This window comes from Balearica regulorum, chromosome 21 (genome assembly GCF_011004875.1).
Source record: "Balearica regulorum gibbericeps isolate bBalReg1 chromosome 21, bBalReg1.pri, whole genome shotgun sequence".
Classification (NCBI taxonomy): domain Eukaryota; kingdom Metazoa; phylum Chordata; class Aves; order Gruiformes; family Gruidae; genus Balearica; species Balearica regulorum.
Window position 1 is genome coordinate 527,505 of NC_046204.1, and position 24,054 is coordinate 551,558.

General features: G+C 46.8%; 2 protein-coding genes across 7 annotated transcripts in view; one reads left to right on the forward strand and one right to left on the reverse strand.

Annotated features, from left to right (window-relative positions):
- Positions 1–901, reverse strand: part of CAMTA1 (calmodulin binding transcription activator 1) — a 298,061-nt gene extending 297,160 nt beyond the window's left edge. For all 5 annotated transcript variants that reach the window (XR_012838575.1, XM_075773313.1, XM_075773314.1 and 2 more), the window contains exon 1: positions 837–901. The gene's annotated coding sequence lies outside the window, so the exon portion shown is untranslated. The remainder of the gene's footprint in view (positions 1–836) is intronic.
- A 100-nt stretch (positions 902–1,001) lies between these two features.
- Positions 1,002–21,449, forward strand: DNAJC11 (DnaJ heat shock protein family (Hsp40) member C11). 2 transcript variants are annotated; one of them, XM_075773111.1, is made up of 16 exons: positions 1,002–1,149; positions 4,091–4,220; positions 6,402–6,475; positions 7,650–7,751; positions 12,197–12,325; positions 12,996–13,118; positions 14,025–14,098; positions 15,088–15,277; positions 15,668–15,753; positions 16,200–16,316; positions 17,286–17,441; positions 17,734–17,803; positions 17,927–17,984; positions 18,632–18,774; positions 19,223–19,352; positions 19,999–21,449. In XM_075773111.1, exons 1-16 carry the CDS (start codon positions 1,078–1,080, stop codon positions 20,022–20,024), a joined length of 1,680 nt encoding a protein of 559 aa, XP_075629226.1. In that variant the 5' UTR covers positions 1,002–1,077; the 3' UTR covers positions 20,025–21,449. The 2 variants fall into 2 exon arrangements, with proteins under 2 accessions (XP_075629226.1, XP_075629227.1); XM_075773112.1 differs by lacking the exon at positions 6,402–6,475 and having other exon boundaries at positions 1,057–1,149.
- The last annotated feature ends 2,605 nt before the right edge of the window (positions 21,450–24,054 follow it).

A 24,054-nucleotide genomic window follows, 5' to 3' on the forward strand; every position in this document is an offset into this window, starting at 1 on the left:
CTGCTCCAAAGGAGTGCTGCGGTCCTGAACTGCTCCAGATTGACACTGGTGACAAACGAGAACAAGGTCTAACCACACTTTGCTCCCTGATAGCTGTACTGTGCCAGTGGGTTTAACACTGCTGAGGTAGTATTTCGCTCACCTTCATATTCTGTGCAAGTCAGAAGATCTGACCTCACGATATTGCACTCTAACAGGCTGTAGCATTTCTCACGCACCCTGTGCAAGTCAGCCTCACAAGAGCCAGGAGCTACTCACAAAATAAAGGCACTTGGGGCACAAAATGGTGTGGAAATGAGCCGCTTCTTGTGCCAGGCAAGATGCCTCAGGGCAACGCACGCGAATACTGTTTCCAGAAATAGCATGCTTAACAGACACCCCTCTCCGGGCAGCTCTGGAGCACCGGCCGCAGTCTGCGCGTAACCCCCACGGCCGCTGCCTCGTACAGAGCAGCCCGGCCCAGCAGTGCCCGTAGGACGACAGAGGCGCCGCGTGTGGCCGCCCGCGGCCGCTCTCCCTCTCTCTCTTACCTAGGGACGGAGCATACAGAGACCCCGACCGCCCGGCCCGGGGCCCGGCCCGGCGGCTGCTGTCACAGCCGCCACTCGGGCCCTTCCCGGCCAGGACGAGTGCGCGGGCACAGAGCGACCGCGACGGGAGAGACGCCTCAGGGCGCCGGCCGCCGCAGGGAACAGGGCCAAGCCCGCCTATCCCGCGCGGCTCCCTCAGACGCGGCGGACCGGACCGGACCGGACCAGAGTGAGCTGAGCTGAGCTGAGCTCAGCCGAGCCGAGCCGAGCCGAGCCGGGCCGGGCCGGGCCGGGCCGAGCACTCACCGCGACATCCCGCACCCACCGCCGCCCGCCTCGCCTCACGGCTCATCTGGGGCGGGGCCTCGCCGCGCATGTGTAGACGGCTCCGCCGCGCGCGCGCGCAGGAGTAGCCGGGCACATGCGCCGGTGCTCGGTCCTCCGGGCCGCTAGGGGGCGCAGCAGCGAGCGGCGCCGCGCTTAGTGCCCGCTCTCGCGCCGCCGCCACGCCCAGCCGCGCGGCGGCGCGGGGTGAGAGGTCGGGAAGATGGCGGCGGCCTTGGGGGAGGAGGTGCCGGACAACGAGGACTACTACTCGCTGCTCAACGTGCGGCGGGAGGTGGGCCTGGCGGCGGCGGGCGGCGGGCCCGGGCGGCGGGGCGCTGCCGCGAGGCGAGGCGGAGCGGGGGGGGGGCGAGGGAGGGCCGGGGCGGGCCGTGACCCCGGTGCCCGCATGGGCAGGCCGGGCCGCGGCCGTCACGGTGCCCGGCGGTCGGGAGCGGGGCTGCCCCGGGGCGTCCCCCGGCCCGGGCTGAGGCAGCCGTCGCCCGGGAGCAGGGCTTCAGGCCTCCGAGCCGCGTCGCGGGACCGCTTGTCGTGTGCGCAGCGTTGGGGGCGGGGCGGGACGTGGTGGTCCGGGGGGAATTCCGCGGGTTCGGTTTTCCGCAGGGCGTACGGCACCTGGGCCGTGGGCTTCTCTCGCCACGGATATATACGCGTATATAAAACATCCTTATTTCTTCGGTTGCGTGTTCGTTCTTGTTTTAATCAGTGCTCTGTGGGCTTTCCAAGTGTTTCCAGACTGGAAACACCTACGGTTTTTTGCCAAACATCTCTCTCATCGCAAAAGGAAGGACCCGCAGGACTCGATTTCATTTTTAAGAGCAGACCAGTATTAAGTGGTGCGATTTTGTGACACTAGAACAGTTTGGAACTTAATGGGAGGTAGCTAGGGTTTTTTAGAGTAATAATTAGGCAGATTGCCAAAGACCTGAACGTATAAACTGTGTTGCAGTTTGTTTCATTAGATACGACAGCAATATATATACGCACACTGTCTATGTGTGCTTATATATAATAAACAGACTTGACTGTTCATACACGTTGGCCTAGCTGTTAACAATTTGAGCTGAGGAAGGCTTTTACCGAACTACTACAGCTGCTTGTAAGAGGACTTAAAGACTTAGAAGCAATTCAGTCTGATAGATTTGAAAAAATTATCCTTGGAGTTACTGTCAGTACTTGTGGCCTCAGTGGCAGTCTCATTTGTGGATATCTTCTGCATTTCTGAAGGAAGAATGTGCGACAGTAACTGTTCGGTTTGCAGAACTCCCTAACGCCGTGTGGTTAAAGGCTGCTCTTCTTAGAAACGTTTCCGAGCGATTCAAGCCCGCGTCTTGTTAAAAGCCGGGGGGCTGTGCTTGTGGATCACCCAGCGGCTTTTGTAATTCACCCTCCCAAATGTCAGCAGCGTGCAGACGTAGAGGTTAAAAGAAAGAAGTAGGGACTGCACCAGGGTTACAACTGCTTGGGAGATTCACCACGAGGGCTTAATAGTTAACCGAGGCTTCCAGCTCTTCGCTAGAGACCAGAAATGTCAGGTTTGGTGCAGCAGGGAGCTGGAAACCAGGTTAAAATGGTCTTTGAGGGAGTAATTCCAACTGAGAGTGGTAGTTGCTCTATTAATTACCCCTCGCTAATTAAATTCAGTAGCACTATGTTTGGTAGCAGTGGAATGCAGTGAACTGGCTTTTCCGTGTGCTGTGGCAGCTGAGCTTAGGACGACAGTTAACTGCTGAACTTTGCAGCCCTGATGAGGAGAGAAAGCTTACCGAGCAGCGATTTTCGTGTATGCGTGCGTCTGGATGTTTAATCTTCTGTAGATTTCAGTCCACTAAAAATGCAGTGGCACGTTTGAGATGCTAAATGAAGCTGTTTAAACCCCAACTGGGGAGATGGGACGCCTTTTAATTTTGCCTGGAATTTTGGTAATAAAAATGTAACTTACATATGATTATTACTGACTTACGTGTTTCCTTGCAATTTGAAATTATGTCGGTCTTTCTTCAGTGGTCTCTAGGAGGCTGTTGCTCATGAAATATTGAACCAATGACCCGAGCTATTCAATGATGATGAAAGGCCCAATCTAACGTTCTATTGAACATGGCATTTGTGAAAAGGAAACTGCTCATTTCTATTATATAATCGATACCACATTAAAGCATTTATCATTCATTTGATTCAAGAATGACATTTTAGACTTATATATTCCCCTGCCTTCTCAGTCAAGTTTAAATTCAATGTCCGAGAAAGCACAAGGCAGTAAGAAGATAAGAGCAAATCTGTAGCTGCCTTTATTGTCTCAGGGCCAGCAAATTCACAGGTCCCCTTTTGCTATATCATTTAGAAACATTAAGGTGAAATAGCACAAGCCTGCAGAAAAAAACATTGAGTCTAAGCTGTCCTCAAAATCAAACCCATTTCTGGCTTTGGTACACAAATGAATGCATTTGTTGGATGAAAACCCAGACTCTCCTTACCACAGGTTGGAAAAAACAGACGTTACTTTAACAAATGAACTTTTAGGCCCTTTATTTCCACAGCGAAGCCTGGAAACTGTGAAGGTGTCAATCACTGAGGAGCATTAGGAGTAAATGGAATTTGTGTCTTTAAATTCTGTTATTAGAAGTCATTTCCTGATGCCCCTTTCTCGCTTGCTGGCGTCGTGTTCCTGTCTGTCATAACCCCTGGCTAGAATCAAAGGGATGGCATTTGCTTGAGGGGGGCCAGCAAGTGCCCGTCATGTCCGTTCGGTTATTTTACTCTGCACGTTTCTCCTGGTGCAGAGGAGTGCCGTGAGTGTCTACTCGAAGGTTGAAGATTGACACATCCCTGGATTCAAGTGTTTTTGTCCTGAATTGACTTTATTTTTCCTTGCTTTTCTGCACCGAGTTGAGGAGACAGTAGTTACCTAATAAAAATAGTGTATGAACACAGATTGCTTGGGTGGTTTGGGGTTTTTTTTACTTAACTTTTTATACCTAGGTGTATATCGATGAGCTGGTGCTGTCACTTGTTGCACTATAAAAGGTGTGGAAAATACTGGTGTGCAGAATTGAACATTTCATTAACTTACGTAATGAAACAAAAGTCCATTCTTGATTCTGTGTAAGTAGTGTAATGTAATAGCTGATGGACTTCTCTTTTAGGGCCCACCCTGAGAATGGTCTTTTTTAAATGTCATTGGTGGTACTTTAATGCATTTTTACTGCTTTTTCCAGGCCTCTCAGGAAGAGCTAAAAGCTGCCTACCGTCGGCTGTGCATGCTGTACCATCCAGACAAGCACAGAGACCCAGAGCTCAAAACGCAAGCTGAGCGGCTGTTCAACCTTGTTCACCAAGCTTATGAAGGTCAGTGGAAGTTTGAAGTCTGCAGAAACCGTTCTCGGGGGTTTTCTGGAAGGAAGGCAGTATCTTCCTGCTTTTTGAAAAAGATAGGTATTATGACAAAGTAATAGTCAAATTTGCTGACACTTAGCTTCTGTCCCATAAATCAGAGGAGCAATGCAGTGTAAATTCTGCAATGAATGAGATGTGGAGTCTCTGTCTTATTTTTGTGCGTGTTGTAAATAATCTTTTCCCCACTTCTCTTTCTTCTGAAAAGACTGAAGCCTGAAAAGCTTCAAACAGAAACACAGTTTCGTATTTTACTTTTGAACTGATGCATCCTGAATTTCCGTTCTCTGTCATGTGGTTGCGGTCTCCATTGTTTTTCAGCAAGTTCTTCCATATTCTAGGAATGAGATAAAGTCAATGGATTTGTAGCAGTTAGAGGGTTTTTGTCATCCAAGGGGGCCGAAGCCCTTTGAAAATACTCTGAATTAAGATGATGGTTACTTAAATCCGGGTGTCCCCATAAGGTAGTATGTAGTGTAACTGAGGCACAGGGGAGTGATTCATTAGAATCAGCTTGCAGCATTTCGCAAACGCGATGAGAGGCACATAGACTGCCGATAGGTTAGAAGCTGGTAGGACTCTTCTGCATTAAAAAACTGGTGCGGCAAACTAGATGCACAGTCCTGTAGCCCAAAGAGAAACTAAAGCAAAATGATGAGAAAATGTTCCTCTATTAAACAGCAAAGATGAGCTAAAATTTTTTTAACTCTCCTGTTTTCTGAATGATAAGGATTTGTTTCCTCCAGTTGGACTTGAACACGGGTGGAGTCTTTTACGTTGTCCCTAGTTAGGCATTAGGACATATGGAAACTTTTGCTGGGGAGAGCGGTGAAGGTCTTACATTGATGACATGAGGAGTAAAAACTCAGGATGCTTCAATAATTCCATTTTAATGTGGTGAGTCGGTCTTACATTAGAGTCGGCTTTCTCTTTGAATTCTGTGGCTTTGCTTGGCTCTGTGTTGTGATGTATATGGAGACTGTTGCTCGTTTAGTACCAAATGTGAACCTAATATTTTACAAGCAAAAATTTTGACATCTTGAAAATAAGCCACCCCACCTCCTGACTGTTTTCTCCCCCTCCTCTTCCATCTCTTAGTATCACACCACGAAAGATCTATTTTATCAGAATTTATAAAAAATAGTATCTGCCTGTGACATTTAGCAAGTTCAATAATCTGCAAGTAGTTCAGTGTACTGAATTACTAGTGTAAGCCTCTTTTTGCCTTAATATACACACCCAGCTTCCTGAAGACTCATCAGTTCCTCCACAGTCCAAAGAAATACATGATGGTAAAGCTGGTCTTGGAACCCTGTGGGAAAAATACTGATGACTTTTTTAACTTATTCTTTTTTTTTTTTTTTTTTAAGGAAGGCTGTGGTATGAGAGATTATGTGTTTAAATATGCCTTACATTTTTGAGATTCTTCTTAATTCCATGTGTGGTATTTTTCCAAAGTAACTGCTCTGCAGTCTCCTGGTGTCTTTTATTTTTTCTGTTGCACTTGGTGACTCTTTGGGAGATTGAAATTCTACATGCATTTTTGCAATTACCCTGCAGTTGATGACTGGAGAGGTGTAAGCTGCCTCATGGAAATTGCTTTGCTGGTGCTTGGCGTGTCCCACGTGTTTGGACTGGGTGGGAGGGGATCAGCAGACAGGGATGGTAAGGAAGATCGAAGACAGGGAGCAGAGCACCAAAAAGCTTTGAAAGCTAGGCAGAGGTAAATGTCCTTCCTCCTCAGACAGTTCCCAGGGACTGCTGTCTCTGCGTTGCTAATAATCCCATTGATTGGTAGAGGGCTTGTGTCACCCTTCAGTCAAAGGAAGTGATAGGAAAACAGCCCGCTGCATGCTCAGTTAGTCTGAGTGTCTCTGTTGTGTTCTCTTCGCTTTTTGATTTTAGAATTAAGAGGGGAGAAAGAAAGGGAATTTATTGCGGGGGGAAAGCCAGTGTGTCCTGTTAATATAGCATGTGAAAAGGTTAAAGGGAGTTAATGTAAAAATTGAATGCAACTGTAGAACAATGTTTCCAGGATCTGTGCTTGAATTCCAAATGACACTAGTGCATTGGTCTGAAATTTGAGGAGAAGACCAAAAACTGAGTTCTCTCCTCTCTTTTGATTTTAACTTGCAGTGCTCAGTGATCCACAGACCAGAGCCATCTATGACATATATGGGAGGAGAGGACTGGAAATGGAAGGATGGGAGGTGAGAGTAATTTAGCACTTTATGGCCAGTGGAATTGGCCAAACCCACCTTTATCTGACATTCTTGTTTTATCGAGCTGCACTGACACGTTGATGGTAATAAATGCCTGTTTGTTTGAAGGCAGCCTTGTTTAGTTATTTCTGTCTTTCTCTTTCTCTCTCTCTCTGCTGAAACACCATGATGGATTTTCAAAGAAGACCTAGGTTTTTCACTTGACAAGAGAACAATAAACCTGACATTCAGAGTTCCCTAATAGGATATTGCCATGACAGGCAACATCTCTGAGACAAATGTGTCGTTATTATCCATCTAGTCTCATCTTTTTCATTGGAAAGTTTTTCCCAGGATCAGCTAGCCTATGAGTTTGGAATTACTTTTTCTTTCTGTGCTTTTTAGGGTTGGATTTTTTTGTTGGTTGGGTTTTTATGGGCTTTGAAAGAGTGCTAGTCCATTCCTGGCTCTCCTGCTGTTAAGTCCCCTCACTAGTCTCTGCCAGTCTTAGTTGATTGCACTATGCTGCTTGCTGCTGCAGAATCATAGTGTATTGGGTCAGGTCAGTACCGAGGTCAAGTTTGGAGTTTGTAGCAAGAAATATGGAGCTGGCAGTGTGTAACAGACATTTTTGAGCTGCTTGTGGCAGACTCGATCTTCTTTTGAAAAGCTCAATCCCATACTCTTTCTATCCATACCTATTGGATAGGAGCCGTACCTATTTAAAACCCTTATTCCGTGAGACATGTAAGGAAAACAGATGTGAATCGGCGTAGCCTAAAATCACAAACCTTTCACTTAATCAGTTTCCCTCAGGCCAGAAACTTTCCGTCATTTTCGTTTTTGTGTCTACACCTAGTAGAGAAGTTAATGGATAGCTGTTGGTGTCTTGTACTGGTGGTTTGAAAGCGACTTGCCCTGCTTTTCTCAAGGGAATAGAAATAACAAGACTGCTTTCCCTTCTCTCAAAGCATGGGGTTTTCTCTCGTGCCTGCCATTTGATCTGGCCAAGGTGTTCACTTCCAGACTCCTGAGTATTGAAATTTGTGCAGAGCAGCTTACAGCAGCAGCAGGGGCAACATGTTAGAGCATGCTAGAGCAGGGGACCTCAGTCCAATAAGCAGTCAATACCCTGAACATCCTCTTTCTGGTAATCTTTTGGTTTTCATTTCTCTTTGAACAGGTTGTGGAAAGGAAGAGAACTCCAGCTGAAATCAGGGAAGAATTTGAGCGTTTGCAGAGAGAGAGGGAAGAGAGACGACTGCAGCAGCGAACTAATCCAAAGGTGAGCAAAGACTTCATCCTAGTCTCAAGAGTGAATCTGTAAATTATTAAGAACATGCAGGGTGTGATGAGCCTAGATGAGGGGCTGTAGTAAACAGCCCCTTAAGTATCTGTGCATAGTGAATTTCTTTTCTTTTTTGGTAAGTACACTAGGGAAACTCAGGTTTTGTCAGGATTGTCACGGAGTGAGGTTTCAAAGCTTGTTGAATCCCAAAAGTCTTGGGTTCTCATGCAGTGAATAACATTATCCAAGAGCTGTATGTGCACTCACCAGATGTATTCAGACTTCGGTTTACCTTTATCTGTACTGTTCTTGGGTTTCTTGGTTTAAACTACCAGAAAACGTTTTGTACCTGGTTTTTGAAATGTGTTGGAAATCCATTTCTTCTATGTGGTATAGAAATGGTCCATGGTGGGGGGCCTTAGTTTCCTCTATCTACCCCAAGGTACCCGTGCAGATATTTATGTAGAGAAACTTCCTCTGTCTTGAAAGCATAAACTGTAATGAGACATCAATTTTTCTTTTATTTATAAATGCTTCTGTTCTTGGTGGAAAACTGGGTATCCCCAGAGCTCTCACTAGAGGCTCGCAATCAACACAGGTTCTGCATCCTGAAGCACTAAAGCACAGGTGGCTCTGCTCTTTCAGTACTGTTGAAAGACAAGAGGTCTCCTGGGTCATTGTGTTCATACACAGACTTCTAAAGCATTGCAGCATTACTTGCATAGCCCAAGAAGCAAACTGCCAGTTGATGTACTGCTCTTACTGTTGGTTTTGAAGATTGCTGGTGGTTTTGTGGCCAGCAGTTTAAAATCACAATGTTTTCTGAGAGGACAGAAGTGCAAGTACAGTAATCTTTAGGGCTGTATCAGAAAAACATCCATCTGAGAAGACCTGTTGAGACGTTCGCCTGGGCACAGGCTTTGTATCTGTGCTGGTCTTAGCAAAGCAAATCAAGTCCTACAGATCACCAGGCTGTTGCGGACAGTGTGCAGGTACTAAGAACTTGTTTGTACTGGACGGGTAAATAAGCATTGGGTGTTATGTGAGTATTATTGCAGGCAGGAAGGGATTTCTGGATGCCACAAAACAGGCAAGTCGAACTGTCTGTGCTGGAGATGAGGGTGATTGGGGTCAGAAGGGCATTCTCAGAGAGGGACGTGGTTATCTCCACCTCATGCTTCCCTGTGGCTTAAGGAATTTGATGTTTTCTCCGGGCGCCTCGCCGTGGCTGTGAGCAGTAAAAAGCAGAACTGCATTGTAAGCCTCAGCCTCTGTGTCCTGTGATAAAATTAGCCATCTGGGTGTTTACAGCAATTGCTGATTGGCAGCCGCTAGAAATGTCTCTCCAGGCAGTGTTCCTGTGGAATTAGGTAGCGCAGCTGTTATCGTTTCATATAGGAATGCAAGTTGTTTTAAAATTTCCAACATTTTGTCAGTTCTATAAAATGGTTCCAGCAAAATAAAGCATTTTAACCAGCAATGTTGAGCAATAACCAGATGTAGGCAATTTGGCAGGTTTCGAATTGAGTCTATTATTTGCTTTTAGAGCTTTGTTTTTGCTTTCAAAGACATGCAGAAGGGTTGAAAAGTTCATTACTTGATTTGAGAAGAACCGCTTCCCGTTAGCAGAAATTAAATCCCGTTATTTTCCTGCTGCGGAAGGTCACCACCTAAGAAGTGCAGGTCCCTGAAGGCTTAGTCTTGCACAGCTTCCATATGTCACCTTCCAGAAGGTAAATCCCTAAGAAAAACGGCAATGCAGGGGTATGTTCTTCCCTGGCACGCCTCTTGATTCCATCGGTTAAGTCTGTTTGTATTCGCAGGATGGCAAATGAAGGTGCCTTTAAAAGATAACAGCTCTGATGGTTCTGTCGTGCCATTCCCCAGCCTCCCACCCTGCTGAGGCAAGGCGCTTTGCAGCATGTTGCGTGCGTGCGGCGCTGACTTCTGAGCAGAGCTTTGCCGTTTTTTCCCTGCCGCACGCTCTTTGGAGAGGGCTTTGCCATTTCCAATGGTCTGAGCAGGTGGCTGATGGGGAGTTGCGAGCAGCAGCATTCCCCCCTCTATTATCCGGTGGCATAGGGGGTGCTGTCGTTCTCTGGGAATATTTTTAACTTCACCATCTGCTGCTTTTCCTGTGCTTGCGCCTGAGCCAGTTTCCTTGCCAGGATCCACAGACCTCTGAGGGTGACTTCACCTGCTTGGCGGGAGGGAAGGTGTCTGCACAGAGTCCACCGCTCACCTCGGCGAAAGGCAGCTACATTGAAGGTCTGCGGAGAGGCCGGGGAGGGAACGGAGATGCTCTGTTCCTCTGAATGGGTCTTGTGGATTTTCATGTATAGGTTCAGGTGGTTTCCTTTTTTTCATTGGGAGGGATATTTGTTCTGAAATTCATAGGTGTGAAAAAGGAAATTGTGAGATTTTGAGTGCGAATTGAAGAAGGGAGGTGCAATGAATTTCAGGAACGCATGTGGACCTTGGTGCATCTTTACAAAAGGGTACAAGCATTGTGGTACAAATAAACATAGTACAGTAAGATGTTTTCCAGGGGTCTTTTTTTAGTGCAAATTCCTGAGTTGAAAATACAGTTATCTGTCTCTTTGCCATTCAAATTCAACACGTTTACTACTCAGCGTGATATCTCTTGTTTGAAAATGTTTAACTTGGAATTTAAAGTTGCAGTCTGGCAAAGGTTCTGCACTGAATGTGGCGCTCCACGTGGAAAACCTTTCTTTCCATCCTGCCTCTGGTACAAAAGGTCTTGGGTTTTGCTCTTCCTTGAACTGAAGAGCATCAGGGAAAAATGGAAATAGTCCTCTCTTTTGTTAAAATAAATGCTCACCTGTATTTAGACAAGTTTGGTTTGCCACTCTGGAGTGATTTGCTGGAATTTCATTGAGTGGAGTTGGCGCTTTGTTTCCCTCTGGTTGTTCTTATCCATGTTTTTCCAGAGGGCTAGAGCAGCAGTGCAGGGCTGCGCTGCTTCCTCAGCGGCTGGTGGTTTTGACTTTCTTCACTGTTATTTTGGCCTCGTTTCAAGGAACAGCACAATGTAGGAGAGGGCTGAAACTGAAGAAGCTGTAGTGTCCGGAGGGCAGATCCCTTGAAGGTGACTTTGCAGATGCTTCCTGGAAAGTAGTCTTCTGCAAAAAGGGCAGGAGCTCCTCCTTGGTGCTGCCACAAACAGAGCAGAGAAAAATCGCTTTGAATTCGCCGGCCTGCCGAGAGTCGTTTGTAAGCAGTTGGGGCACAGCCCCTGTTCCAGAGTTCTCCTGGAAATAATCGCACCTTCCTGCATTAAAATATTTATCCAGCTTTTGCCGCGTAAGAAATCAGAAAATGAACATTGAGAAGAGGTCGGGAATCTCCACAGCAAAGAAATAGTTGGGAGCCAAACCACAGAGAAGTTTTGAGTCCTGTCAAACTCTGCAATTCTTCCTGTATTTATGGTTCAGCATTTGATTAGAGCAAGGAAAAATGCTCGCTCAGACTGAAATAAGAGTTTATTCCATCCATACCTGGACTCTGCATGAGGGGGTTTTGTACCTGCCCGGCTATTGAGTTTCTTTATACAAATTGCTCAGAGTTTGTGCTGTGCCGGTGCACAGAGGGGGGGTTTGTTACTGCAACCGGTACATTTTGTATGAGCTGGAATGCTGTTTAATAGGTCTATAGGGGAGGTTTCCAAAGCCTCTCAGATTTACATGACCCAGACGAGGGTCTAATAGTGCCCTTTTCAAATAAACCCACTCTTGCAGTTAGTCTGAGTGAGCACAGCAGCAGGTAGCCAGACTATTTAGCTGTGGCCTAGTTTTTTGTAGGAATAAACTTTTCTATGGCCTGAGAAAGGAAATACTGCTTGCTAAAAGTCTATCTTTGTCAAGCTTTTCTTCCGATTACAAGATATAAAAGGAAAAAGAAAACAAAATTTTTGACTAATGAGGTCAATTGCAAGTGCATGATGCAGCTCAAAACTAAGTTGTTTTGGATAACTCCTAAGAAAGCATTTAGAGGATTTCTGGCCAAGTTCCATTGAAGAAAATCACTTTCTAATATATATCATTTCAACTTTAAGATACTGACAGAGCAGAGTCAGTTGTGGGGGAAGAAGAAACCTGCTGTATAAAGGGGTTCTACCTACTTCTGTAATGCGTCACCATAGAAAAATTACCTCCTAGTATCACAACTTGCATTCCCACTGAAAATCTATCTTTTATCCAGTTTATTTTATGATTTGTATTTCTCATTGACAATATTGTAATCATTCGGTTTTGTTTGTCTTGAATGTGTAAGAAATGCATTTTAGAGTGGAAAAAAGTAATTGCGGAACAAGAGAAAAACGTGGAAAAATGTAATTGTGTACAAGGATGCTTTACCCATTTGGCCTCTGTATGTTGAACGTTGGTTAATGCTAAGTACTTGTTTCCCTTGTCATTCCTTAGGGAACAATTAGTGTTGGAATAGATGCCACTGACCTCTTTGATCGTTACGATGAAGAATACGAAGATGTGCCCGGGAGCAGCTTCCCCCAGATTGAGATAAACAAGATGCACATCTCCCAGTCCATTGAGGTGAGGAGGGCCAGAGCTAATGAGGCACTGCAGTGCAAAGCAACAGAAAACAGAACACTGCTCAGGGGCGTCTCATCTTGGTGTACGAAAGGATGCGACTGCCAGCGTGGGTGGGGGGGAGGAGGAGGAGGAAGCTCAGTTTCAGCAGGGCTGTGTGTGGACTGTACAGCCTGTGTTTGTGTGGCTGTGCTGCCTCCTGCTAGCAGGGAGGCTCAACCGAGATTGCAAACAGGTATTGTCACTGAACATGGGGTATTTAGGGTATGGAAACAAACGGCGCCCACTTTTGAGGATGCGGGTAAGTAAAAGAAGGGAGTGTGTTTCCTCTGCTCCAGAGAGTTGAAGAAATTTAGTCTGCTGGTGAGATTAGAAGGGTTTGCAGCTCAGGGTCAAGACTTCGAGGTGGTACTTTAGAGGTGCCACACATGTCTGGCACTGTAAGAATTCTGTCACTTGTTGCCATACTCTATCTGTGACTACAAAATTTACAGCCAGTATGGCCACATCTGGTTCAAACACCTGGGCTTAGTGAATGACAAGGAGTCAACTAGAGTGTTACCTGTCTGTCTGTGCTTACGGTCTCTGCAGGCGTGATTACGTCCTTGCAGAACATGCATGAAATGTGTGAATTGGGATCAGAGTAATCGGTAATGATATATTCATTTTTCAGGCACCACTGACTGCCACAGACACAGCAATACTATCTGGTAACCTTTCCACGCAGAACGGCAATGGAGGTGGATCGATTAATCTTGCTCTGAGACGAGTGACGTCTGCCAAGGGATGGGGAGAGGTAAGAGTGCTGTTACGCGTTATGTCCAGTCTGTCAGGCTGCTTGGATTAGTTGCCTCACGTTTGTTTTCTTTAGGGAACTGCAGCTCATGGCATCACCGCTGTGGCTGGCAGGTGGCTGCTTTCTGTGCCTTGCTTTTGACACACTAGCTCCTGCTAACCCGTTTCCTCAGCCTGTGAGAAGTGGGAGTTTTCCTCTCATTTGAGAATTCATAGACTTGAGGCGTTTGATTTGCATCAGGATATTATAATACTGGTGATACAGGAGCTTGTGGATATTGTCATAAGTCAGTTGACTAAAAATGTTTTTAAAAACCCACGTAATAAACTTCCTTGGGAGATGCAGATGTAGTTGGAACTGCTTTTGCAGGTTTTGTCATGAAAAGCGTCAGGTCTCTAAGAACTGCTTCCTTTCCTGAGACTGAACGGCGCCAAATAAACATGGAGTAGCAGCCCGGGAAGGTACCCAGACTAGCGGGTGATGCGTCAGGTACACTGTGCAGACACTGAGACAGTGCAGCAGCAGAACTGCTGACAACATTACTGGGAGGCTGTCCTGAGAAGGGGCCTCATCCTCAGAGGACAGCAGCCAAGCCTTGTTGTTTGCCATTGTGGGGCTGGGATGGAGGTGCTTTCTCCATTTTCACTGGAGCAACCAGAGCAGGTGCTAGTAGTAGTATCCTGTAGCACTATGAAACTGGCTTTATTTCACTCATGAGGACCCTACTCAGTGTGACACCTCTTATTCTGAATGCAAAACTAGCGGAAAAGAGAGGATGCTGAAATACATGGTAAATGTTACTTAGATGGGTAAAATGTCCGTGATGTAAATGACCGCTGTGAAGTACTTTGTCACTGTTGTAAAAGATGTTTTATTCTAACTGTTTGGCATTGTGCATTTAAACAGTTGGAGTTTGGAGCAGGAGACCTTCAGGGACCTCTCTTCGGTCTGAAGATATTCCGTAATCTTACACCAAGATGGTAAATATTAGAAAAATAGTCTAATGGTTAACGTTCCACACTAAGGAACTAAACAGCTTGAATTCTCTTCCGTGTTAATTCTGGATCTGTTTTCTATCCTACAAAATAAGGTATTTCTTCTTTAGACTTATGGTCATGCTTTAGTACTTATCAAAATGCTTTTTGTGTGTTGGTGTCCTCCATTTTCATACTTACAGTTTAAGGAAGGTCTGCGTTCCACATCCTTAGATTTGTATTTGATCTTGTCGTGAATTTGCAATGCTTGAGGCACAATCTTCCAATCAGAGCAACAGAAGTTTGCTGTGGGAACAGAACAAAAAATTGCGGAGCTCTTCCGGGGCTTCCATGCATGAGACGGAGTTTCTGACAGCAAAAGAGGAGATGATATGTCGTATTTTAGGAAAATAATGCCAAACTTGTCACTAGCGTGGTGTCTGTTGACAAATGAATAGAGGTCTCTAGTTGCAAAGGGGAGTACAGGGTAAGGTTGTGATTGTGGCTGTATGTCAGGGCATTGTAGGGGCCAGCATAGGCTTCCTTCATTTTGTATTTTCTAAGTCAGTAAATATGCCATTCTTCAGCGCTTTTACAGGGATCTTGTTCCCCGTGGAGTCCTCTAACGCTGTTTTTTGGAGCTGATGCTTGAGGATTATTAAATAGCAGGGCTGCTATCTTCTAGCAGCCAGAACTGCTGCTCTACAGAGGACCAGGACTTTACCTGCCTAGGGCAAGAAGGGCAAAGGCTGAACGGTAGCCTGCTGCGTTGGCTACAGCGTTGTGGCACAGAGCAGTAAACCAAGGCACAATACTGCTCTTCCAGGCAGTGCTGTGGTTGGTACAGTCTAAATTAGTTTCCTGAAACCCTCAGGCATCATGCTCCTTGCAGGACAATCTCTGCATGTTCGGCAAGGCTCCTGGGAAAGAAGGAGTTGGAGGCCGCCTGGGAGCCTGTGTTTTCTCACTGATGAGGCTTTCCTTATTTCTCCTAGTTTCATCACTACAAACTGTGCCCTGCAGTTTTCATCCCGTGGGATCCGCCCAGGCCTCACCACAGTGCTAGCCCGCAACCTCGACAAGAACACAATGGGGTACTTGCAGTGGCGGTGGGGCATCCAGTCAGCCATGAACACTAGTATTGTCCGGGATACAAAAACCAGCCATTTCACCGTGGCGTTACAGGTGAGAGTCCCATTGCTGCACGCAGGGGACAGAGATACCACCCCGTGGGAGGGAAGAGCCTCAGCTTTTCCATCCCAGCAGTGTTTTGGCTTGGGACTAGAGGGTAACGGAGCAGTTGGTACTATCTTGTGTGAACATGTAATGTAGGTAACCAGCTGCATCTGGCAGAGCATGATGCTTTGCACCCAACGTTGTCATTTCTGATGTGGGTCAGCTCAAATTAGGGTCAGGATGTGCAGCACAGGCTGCAGAGATTGCAGGCTGTGACGAGGAAGTGGCAAGCATTACAATGTTTTCTGTGCCACTTACAGGACAGGAAAGGAAATTTGGGGGAAGGTTCAGTGGTGGCTGAGGGTACGTTTTCATACATTTGTGCCTCCTGTATTTCAGCTGGGAATCCCCCATTCTTTCATGATGGTCAGCTATCAGCATAAGTTTCAGGATGAGGATCAAACACGAGTGAAAGGCTCTCTCAAGTAAGTGTGCAAGAAGAAATTCACGTTGCTCGCAGCCTGAAGAATCTGTCATCTCCTGCTGTCGTAGGCCTCCAGGTTCCATGCAAATCAAATGCTTCTGCTATCTTTGGGAATCTGTTTTTCATTCACTGAGTCTAGTAACTGCTGAAATGAATGTTGTGGAGGCTTTGTATGCCTCTTTGGGTAAGTGGAACTTGAAATACTTGTGTGTGATATCTCTATATCGTCACCAATAGGAACGCCAGCAGTTCTTGTGCACGGTTTACTGCTTTACAAGCTGAAAAGGCTGGTCTCACCTTGTAGATAGACCATGAATCTCCCAGTGGCCAACATCTGCTGCACACAGATGTATTTCCATGTTTTACTTGTTGGGGAATTACCAGATTCAGTAAAAAGAAATTCAAGCGTCTTCCCTGTCTTACCAGTTTTTGGTTCTGTCGTTCTAGGGCGGGTTTCTTTGGGACCATAGTGGAGTATGGAGCAGAGAGGAAGATTTCCAGGCACAGCATTTTAGGAGCCACCGTCAGTGTTGGTGTTCCCCAAGGAGTGTCTTTGAAAATCAAGTCAGTTCAAGATTACAACTCTAGATTGCAGAGGCTGACCGTAACCTGCACTATTCTATTTCCAGTACTCAGGTGGGAAGGTCCCAGTCTTAGGGCAGTACAGGTATATTGATATATGGCTGTGAAAGGTTGCAGCTCTCGCCTCTAGTGCAAGTGGTGCCCATCGGAAGCAATGTGTGCCTTCTGCTGATGTTACTCTGAGCCACCTCTTTCAGAACTTGTGTGTGTGTGTGCATCAAAATATTCTGAAAATACAGCTTAAAGTAAGGTTTGGAGCATTACGGTAAGTGGATGGAAGATTTCTGAAAATATTATTAGTAGAAATGGATTGAATTGCATTCCGTTTTGTAACACTGCAGACAAGTATATACTTGAATTGGTGAGTTATCACTAATTAATATAGGTGATTATGCTACTAATAGGATGCAACTCACCAGGAGGAGCAGAGCTTTTAGGGTTCACCTGCTGCAGTGCAATTAATTGGTGCCAGCAGGGGATGTGCCACAATGCTCAAACGGTAAAGCTGTGATGACCTCTGTCCCAGGAAAACTAATGGTTTCTAAAAGAAGTATTATTATAAGTGTCAGAAAATTATTAGTGTACTCCTTCCTTGGAAGGCACGTGCCAATGGTATGAAGATAGACCTCCTCTATAAGCAGTTTCTTTTCTCTTGATGATGATGTTGATCCCTTTCCCTGGTGAAGTTCATGAGCAAATAAATTCTAAGATTAAAAAATCACTATCATAAGAGATGTCTGCTACATCATAGTCTGGCTCTGGGTGGTGTCAGCTGTCTGCCTTACCATTGTCTTGTTGCAGTGTATCAGATTTCCACCTTTTTGAGCTCATTCATCTTTCCTTTGGTTCAGCAGTTGTCCAGCAGCATACGCTGCTGCTAAGTGTACTTAATCAAGCACATTAAACTCTGCGTTTCCTCTTAGCTGTCACTGTGTTCTTTTTTTGTTCCAGGTTGAACAGGGCTAGCCAGACCTACTTCTTCCCTGTCCACCTAACAGATCAGCTGCTTCCCAGTGCTGTGTTCTATGCCACCGTGGGACCTCTGGTTATCTACTTCGCCATGCATAGACTAATCATCAAACCCTACCTCAGGGCACAAAAGGAGAGGTGAGCTCGCAAGACTGTTTTAAATTCAGAGCTGGGAAGTCCCACTTGAGCGCTTCCGGGGGCATTGTGCAAAGGCTGGGATATCCAGCTGAGGCGCTGCAGTTCACTACATTGTCAATACTACTGAATTCGGGAAGCCTACGCAAATATCTTGAAAGGTGGGGAAGACCCTTAAAATGGTGCTCGTTTGTGTGAGGCTGAGGGTCAGTGTTAATTGGGGTGGGTAAGTCACGTTGTGGCTGACTCCCATCCGCTGTGTAGAGCTGATGTGACCTTGACTTCCTTATGCCAGAGAGCTGGAGAAGCAACGGGAGAGTACAGCCAGCGACATCCTTCAGAAGAAGCAGGAGGCTGAAGCTGCGGTAAGGCTTTCCTGTAACTGATCCCCCTTAGTTAAAGGAAGCTGTGTCCACTCTGGGCTTTTCTCTTTCAGACACAGTGTCTGACACTGCTTGATTTTTGCTCTGCCCCTTGTGTTGCGACAGGTCCGGTTAATGCAAGAGTCTGTCCGGAGGATAATTGAAGCGGAGGAAGCCAGAATGGGTAAAGATTACAATGCCATTGACTTGCTCTGTAGATTTGGAGAGAGGAAGGAACAATATAAAGGCTGGGTGGTTGATGGGGCTAAACACAAGGTATCATTTCTTCATTTCCACCCCTAATGAAGCACAGCGTGATTGCTGTTGCACATGCAGTGAGAAAGTCCCGTTACGATTCAGTTTCTGGTGCCTGAGCTTAGTCGGGATCCACTGAATATTGTCTTGGGACATGCTGCAAGGTGGATCAACAGGCTGGAGACAACAGTACAGATTCACCTCTTCACAAAAGAGAGGGGTGCGTATAAACGTGTGCAGAAGTTGTAGTCTGAAGTTTAGGTTTCACTGGTCTCTCACTTGCACAGTTTGCTCCTGGATTGTAGTGGAAATTGGAATTCTGATGTTTGCTAGCAATTTCCAAGGGAATGTTCCAAAGCGGTCTGACATCCCCTTGGACTGTCACATCAGTGTGGCATTCTGTAACAAACACCTGAGTAGAAATGTTGTTCTGTCTTGAGAAGTGTGGGTCCAGGCAGGGAAAGTTTAAGTATTGTTGAAAGCAAGAGAAAATGCCGGGATGGTCGTTTCATCAGCATCTGCCTAGCTGTCAGTGGGAAGCCTTTCATTACATCTGTGATTTCATGTGAAATGCAGGTTTGATTGTAGTGAATGCCTGGTATGGGAAGTTTGTTAACGACAACAGCAGGAAGAATGAGAAGGTGAAAGTAATAGATGTGACTGTGCCACTGCAGTGCTTGGTGAAAGACTCGAAACTCATCCTTACAGAGGCATCCAAGGTACACAGCTTTTCTGTCAAAACCCAGACTCAAGAGCTCGAACGTGTTACTCAGCATTTCGATGCTGTCCTACCAGGGGATTTCTCCAATGTGCTTGAAGCTAGAGACTCTAGATTGATTTACAGAACCCATTTACATTCCGAGCGTTGGAAACTTCCAAGAGCTTCTGTTTCTCTGGGCATTCCAGTGCCAAAGAAACAGTGTCTCTGTATTCAGTGTGGGACAGCGCATGTTACAGGCTTGGGCTGTACACCAGAAACTTCCCACCCCCTGGTTCCCTCTTTTCTGGGTTTAGAACTTGCCACTGGGGAGACAATTCCTTAGCATCTCATCTCATTGGCAACAAAACTCTTTTTTTAATGATGCCTCGTTCTGGCACTAAGAAATGGTTTTGGTCAGCTGTGAAAGTCCCTTCCCTGATGCTCAGTCTGTCCTCCTCTGGTTCAAGGCTGGTCTGCCGGGTTTCTATGACCCCTGCGTGGGCGAGGAGAAGAGTTTGAAAGTGCTTTATCAGTTCCGAGGAGTTCTGCACCAAGTGATGTCAGCTGACAATGAGGCCCTTAGGATACCAAAGCAATGTAAGTAGCAAGGAGAGCCCTGCTGCTTCCTTCAGGAACCGGTCAGGGATTGCTTCAGCTCTGCGTGGCGACACACGCAGAACGGGGGTTCCTGGAACAGACTGGCCATGATGTGCCTCTGGAGCCTGAGCTCAGCAGCACCACTGCAGCTGTCTGTTCCATCTAACCGTATATATCTGACTGGAGTGGGAAGCAGAGGCCTCCTACAGCTGCTGCTGTCCCTGCCGGCAATTCACAGCGTGGAATTGCTGTTGGAGGTCTGAACTGAATGTACAAAGGCAAGGTGGAGGCCTGAGCCATGTTTCTTTCTCATCCCCATTTATCTGTCTGCCAAAACATTTTCCCACTAGAATAATTTTGTGAAACCGCTATCTGCTAGCAACAAGTTTTACTGGTACCCTTGTAGGTCTGGGGAAGTGGCTGAAGGGCACAAACCTGATGTTTACTTTAGACCAGCTCCCTGGCCCCGTTTAAGAAGCATATCCAACTTAGAAAGCTTCCATAAATACATTAGAGGCATATATGAATCACGTTCAGTTAGCAGCCACAAATGCTCCTGTCTCCCTCGTACAGTGGTAAGTTCAAGCTGGGAAGTGTCTCATCCGACAGAAGTGGCATGTCTCCATTTATTGTTCTCATCTGACAGCTCACAGAATCGATGCAGATGGCTAGCCTGGCGAGAGCATGTGCGTCCATTACGGTACCTGGGTCAATGGAAACTATGGAACCTTCCCCCGGACGCCGCTGCTGCAAGTTTGAACAGAGACATTTTTATTTTTGCGATCCATATAGCAGGTGGTGTCCTACCAGTTATGTTAGGAGACAAAATGAGAGAACCTGCTTCTACAGGTGGCCCCAAGGCAATATTTCTCTGAATTGTGGCTCAGTAACCAATAAAGCAACGTGACTCTGAATGCGCAGTGCTTTCTGCCGAGGCGGTGCGAGCGGGCACTGAGCACCACCTGTCACGCAGCCCAGTCTTTCCTGCTGCGATTTGGCCACAGCCCGTTTGTGCGGTCTCACGTACATCTTCTTGCACTGAGCAGGGAAGACGACCTGTTTGTTGTTCTCACTTCTCCGCATACTTCTTGGGGCAGGTAATGTACATTTTTCTGCTCCTGAGGGCAAGTGGAGTTCTCCAGCCACCTCCTGGAAGGCCTCTGTGTAAATCCTTTTGTTGGAAAGAGGACAGAAATTGTTTTCCATCTTAAATCTGTAGTTGAAACGTTAAGAACAGGTATGTTCGGAATGAAGTTCTTTTGCCTGTTGTAGTAAAGTGGACCTCTTCAGCATGACTCCATGCAGCCACTAATTTCAAACACTACTATTCCAGGCAAGGACACGGGGTATAATAGTCTTAATAATTCTTCTGCCACCCAGAACCATGTGCTATCGAGGTTTTCAAGAAAAGAGGAAAGCAAGTGGGGGAGAAGGACAGCAATTAATTTAATTTCATTCTGGTGCTGCTACTGTCTTCCCATCTGATTTATCTCTAGGAAAAAGAGGAACGTAGTTTATGCAAGTAAACCATACCAAAGTGAAGAGAGATGCCAAACAGGTAAAGAGCTGAAAATGTAAAATTCAGCTGCCCTTTCTAAAAAGCATCAGTTTTGACATAAGTCCATCAGATTAATCTTGCATAGAAGCCACGCCAGTGATTTACCAGCAAAAAGGGCAGCCCTGTTCTGGTGACACAGCAGATGGAAACAGCAGCCTTAGAGTGTCTGCTTACACGCTGCATACGTCAACGCTGCCGAGGCTTTTTCATACAGAAAAGGGACAATCGTGGCTGTTTCTCAGCCACAGTTCTGCTCCTGGGGAATCCTAGACCAGCCTTCATCGCTTACACGTGAGAGGCGGGGGAAAAACCGTATCTTGGCAGCACGTTGTTGCTCTTGACAACTGCTCCCATAAATTATTTCCTGGCACATACCTGGCCCCTCTCTGCGCAGCTGTGGTTCCCTTTGCTCCAGTCATTGTAACAGGAGAATTAGACATCCAAAAGCAGGCTGACTTAGCCCGTCTGAAAGAGATGCTTCCCTCCTCTAAAAAAACAAGTTCATATGGTGAAGGGGTGTCCACTCGTTTTTATTAAAAGCAAAACAAAACTCAGTTGTGAACTGCTCCTGGTGCAGGATTTTATTTCACTTATGACCAGTGTTCTGTTGATCTGAAATTAAATGTAAAAATGTGCAATAAATGCTGTTCAGCTGAGAAGTAGCCCACCTTCCCTTTGCAGCTGTAGGATGCTCTTGAAGAGAAACTCCTGAAAAGCAAGGGTTGCAAGTTTAATAAATGTACCTGCACCCTCCCTCATCCTGCTTATTGGCCTCTGGTGGTCGCTTGTACATGTAACTAGTTGAACCGGCAGAAATCTCCATCAGAAATTCCTTTTTCGTGTCTTGTCACTGCATGAAATGTACGGTCTGTAGTGACTAGGGTGTGGCAAAATGCTCCCAGGAGGAGTACTGAGAATTAAGTTTTGTAGAAGCAAGTGCAAAATAGTGACAACACTTAACTGCTAATTGCAAAGAACAGCCTTAGCATCGCCCTGTATCTGGCAGAGCAACAACACTGAGGAGTGTTTTTGTGAAAAACGTTTGGACAATAAACCAATTCTCCTTGTTTCTGACAGCTTCCTGAGATAGTTTCTGCTGTCATGAAAGTGTTTTCTTGTGTATTGTCTGCATTAAAACAGAAATAGCGACGTGATTCTAAAAACCCCTTCAGTATGCCACGATGTCCCACGGTATTGCTGCACTTGAACAAGGACATTGATGAGAGGCAGAGCGCGTGGTTCCTACTCCAGCAGTTACAACCTGTAGCAGGGTAGCAGCATCTTTGTGTGCAAGCTTTAAAACACCATAAAAACATGAGGTGACGCATCCATCTCTAATTGACCCCGCAAACAATTAAAATACCTTAATGAGGATCTGGGAACCCGTGACAGTTTTTTCTGCCCAAGCCTTTAAACTGGGAATTCTTGAGGCGGAGATAGCAGTTTAGGATTTACCTTTCAGGGTCTTCCCTTGTTTTCCTGTGCATGCTCTTGTCTTTGATGACCACGTCCCAGTGAAAGGCTACAAGGAGCTCCAGGCACCGGTTCTGCTCTAAAAACTCTCTAAACCTCCTCCCGTGCAACTCAACCAGTGCATTCATACCTGAAGATGGCTCAGGCCCCTGGCCAGGACTCGGAGTTGAGTCGGTGCTTTCCTCTTCGTCACAGCCGCGTCCTCGTCCCAGAAACAAACAGCTCTGTTCTCCTGCCTCCCCCAGCACCTCAGAGTTATCTTTCTAATTGCAAAGAAAGAGGTTTGTGCGAGGGACAGATGAACCTTAACTTCACACTTTGAATGTTTGAATTTGCAACTCATTACAGTAGAATCCCTCATGGTTAATACTGATGCAGGCCTTGCCGTGTTCCCTGGCTAAACATCATAAAAAGTATTTTACTTGTTTTTTCCTGTGCGATCAGCTCACCAAGGATTCAGTCTCTTGCTTTTCCCCTCCTTTCAAGTACTGTGAATGCCCTTCCCCATCCGTGGGCCCATGGGGCCGCTGCAGCAGGTTCTGCTCTGCCCAAGCTCTGTTTTCACTTACCTGCAGCGTTCGCACTTGTCAGGCATTGCTGAATTGTGTCCACGTGGTGGAGTCCACCGCCTGTCCCATCCCGTCCGTCCCTTCCTGGAGCCAGGCTTGGGGTTGTCTCCTGCTGAATCCTTACTCCAGCCCACCTCCTGCTCTCTCCCTCACTTCCCATCAGTGCGAAGTTCTAGAGAGACTGCAAGGCCAACCTGAGAACCCTACTTTCAGCACCACCACTTCTGCTTGAGGAGAAGCTGCCATTTTACAGCTACAAACCCTGGGGGACTTCTGTTTATTGCTCTATACAATACAAAATTACAAATTGAATTAAAGTAGAAGCTATAAGCAACCAGAACTTAGTTTCTACTATGATCCAGTGCTATTTCCACAGAGCCGAGCCATCTTTTAAGTTCGCCGAGGTGTTAAGGCAGCTGCTTCAAACGTAGCTGCCAGAGTAGCAGCGCCTTCGAGGTCATGGCACGCACAGGGGCTGTGGGGTGGCACCGAGGTACCGGCATCGCTTTGGTGGTTTGGCGGGGCGGGCTGGGAGGGAAGGAGCAGGGCTTCCATGGGGGAAAAGGGCTTTTGGTCTGGGTGTGGCTGAGCAGGCCAGTCTTCACCAGAGGTCCATGTCTGAGGCTGCAGTGCCTGCTCCCGCAGCGACCCGGCTCTCTGGCAAGCAGGACGGGCACAGGGTTGCCTTGGCCAGCAGCCTCACCTGGCGTACCTGGCCCTGCGCACCATGCCTGCTCTCAGGGGGTCTGCACGGAGGACCCCCGCCAGGACCGCACAGCGCCACGCCGTAGGCATCCCGACCCAGGACCACGCCACGCCGTAGGCATCCCGACCCAAGCCCTCTCCCCAGCACTCGTGGGTCACCATCAGCCCAGGGCAGCATCCCAGCTGTCTTCAGCCGCTCATCGCCCATCGCTCCACACTGCCCCGTGCTGGACCCGGCACCCTCCACCACAGTTTCCTCGAGGCAGAGGCTGGGCAGGGAGCAACTGCTCCACAAGGAGGTGGGGATTCCTGTCAGCACACGAGACACGCATTTCGGCACTCCCTATCCCTGCCTGACCGTGCATCCTTTAGGGAAGAGCGCTTGAAGCGTTGAGTC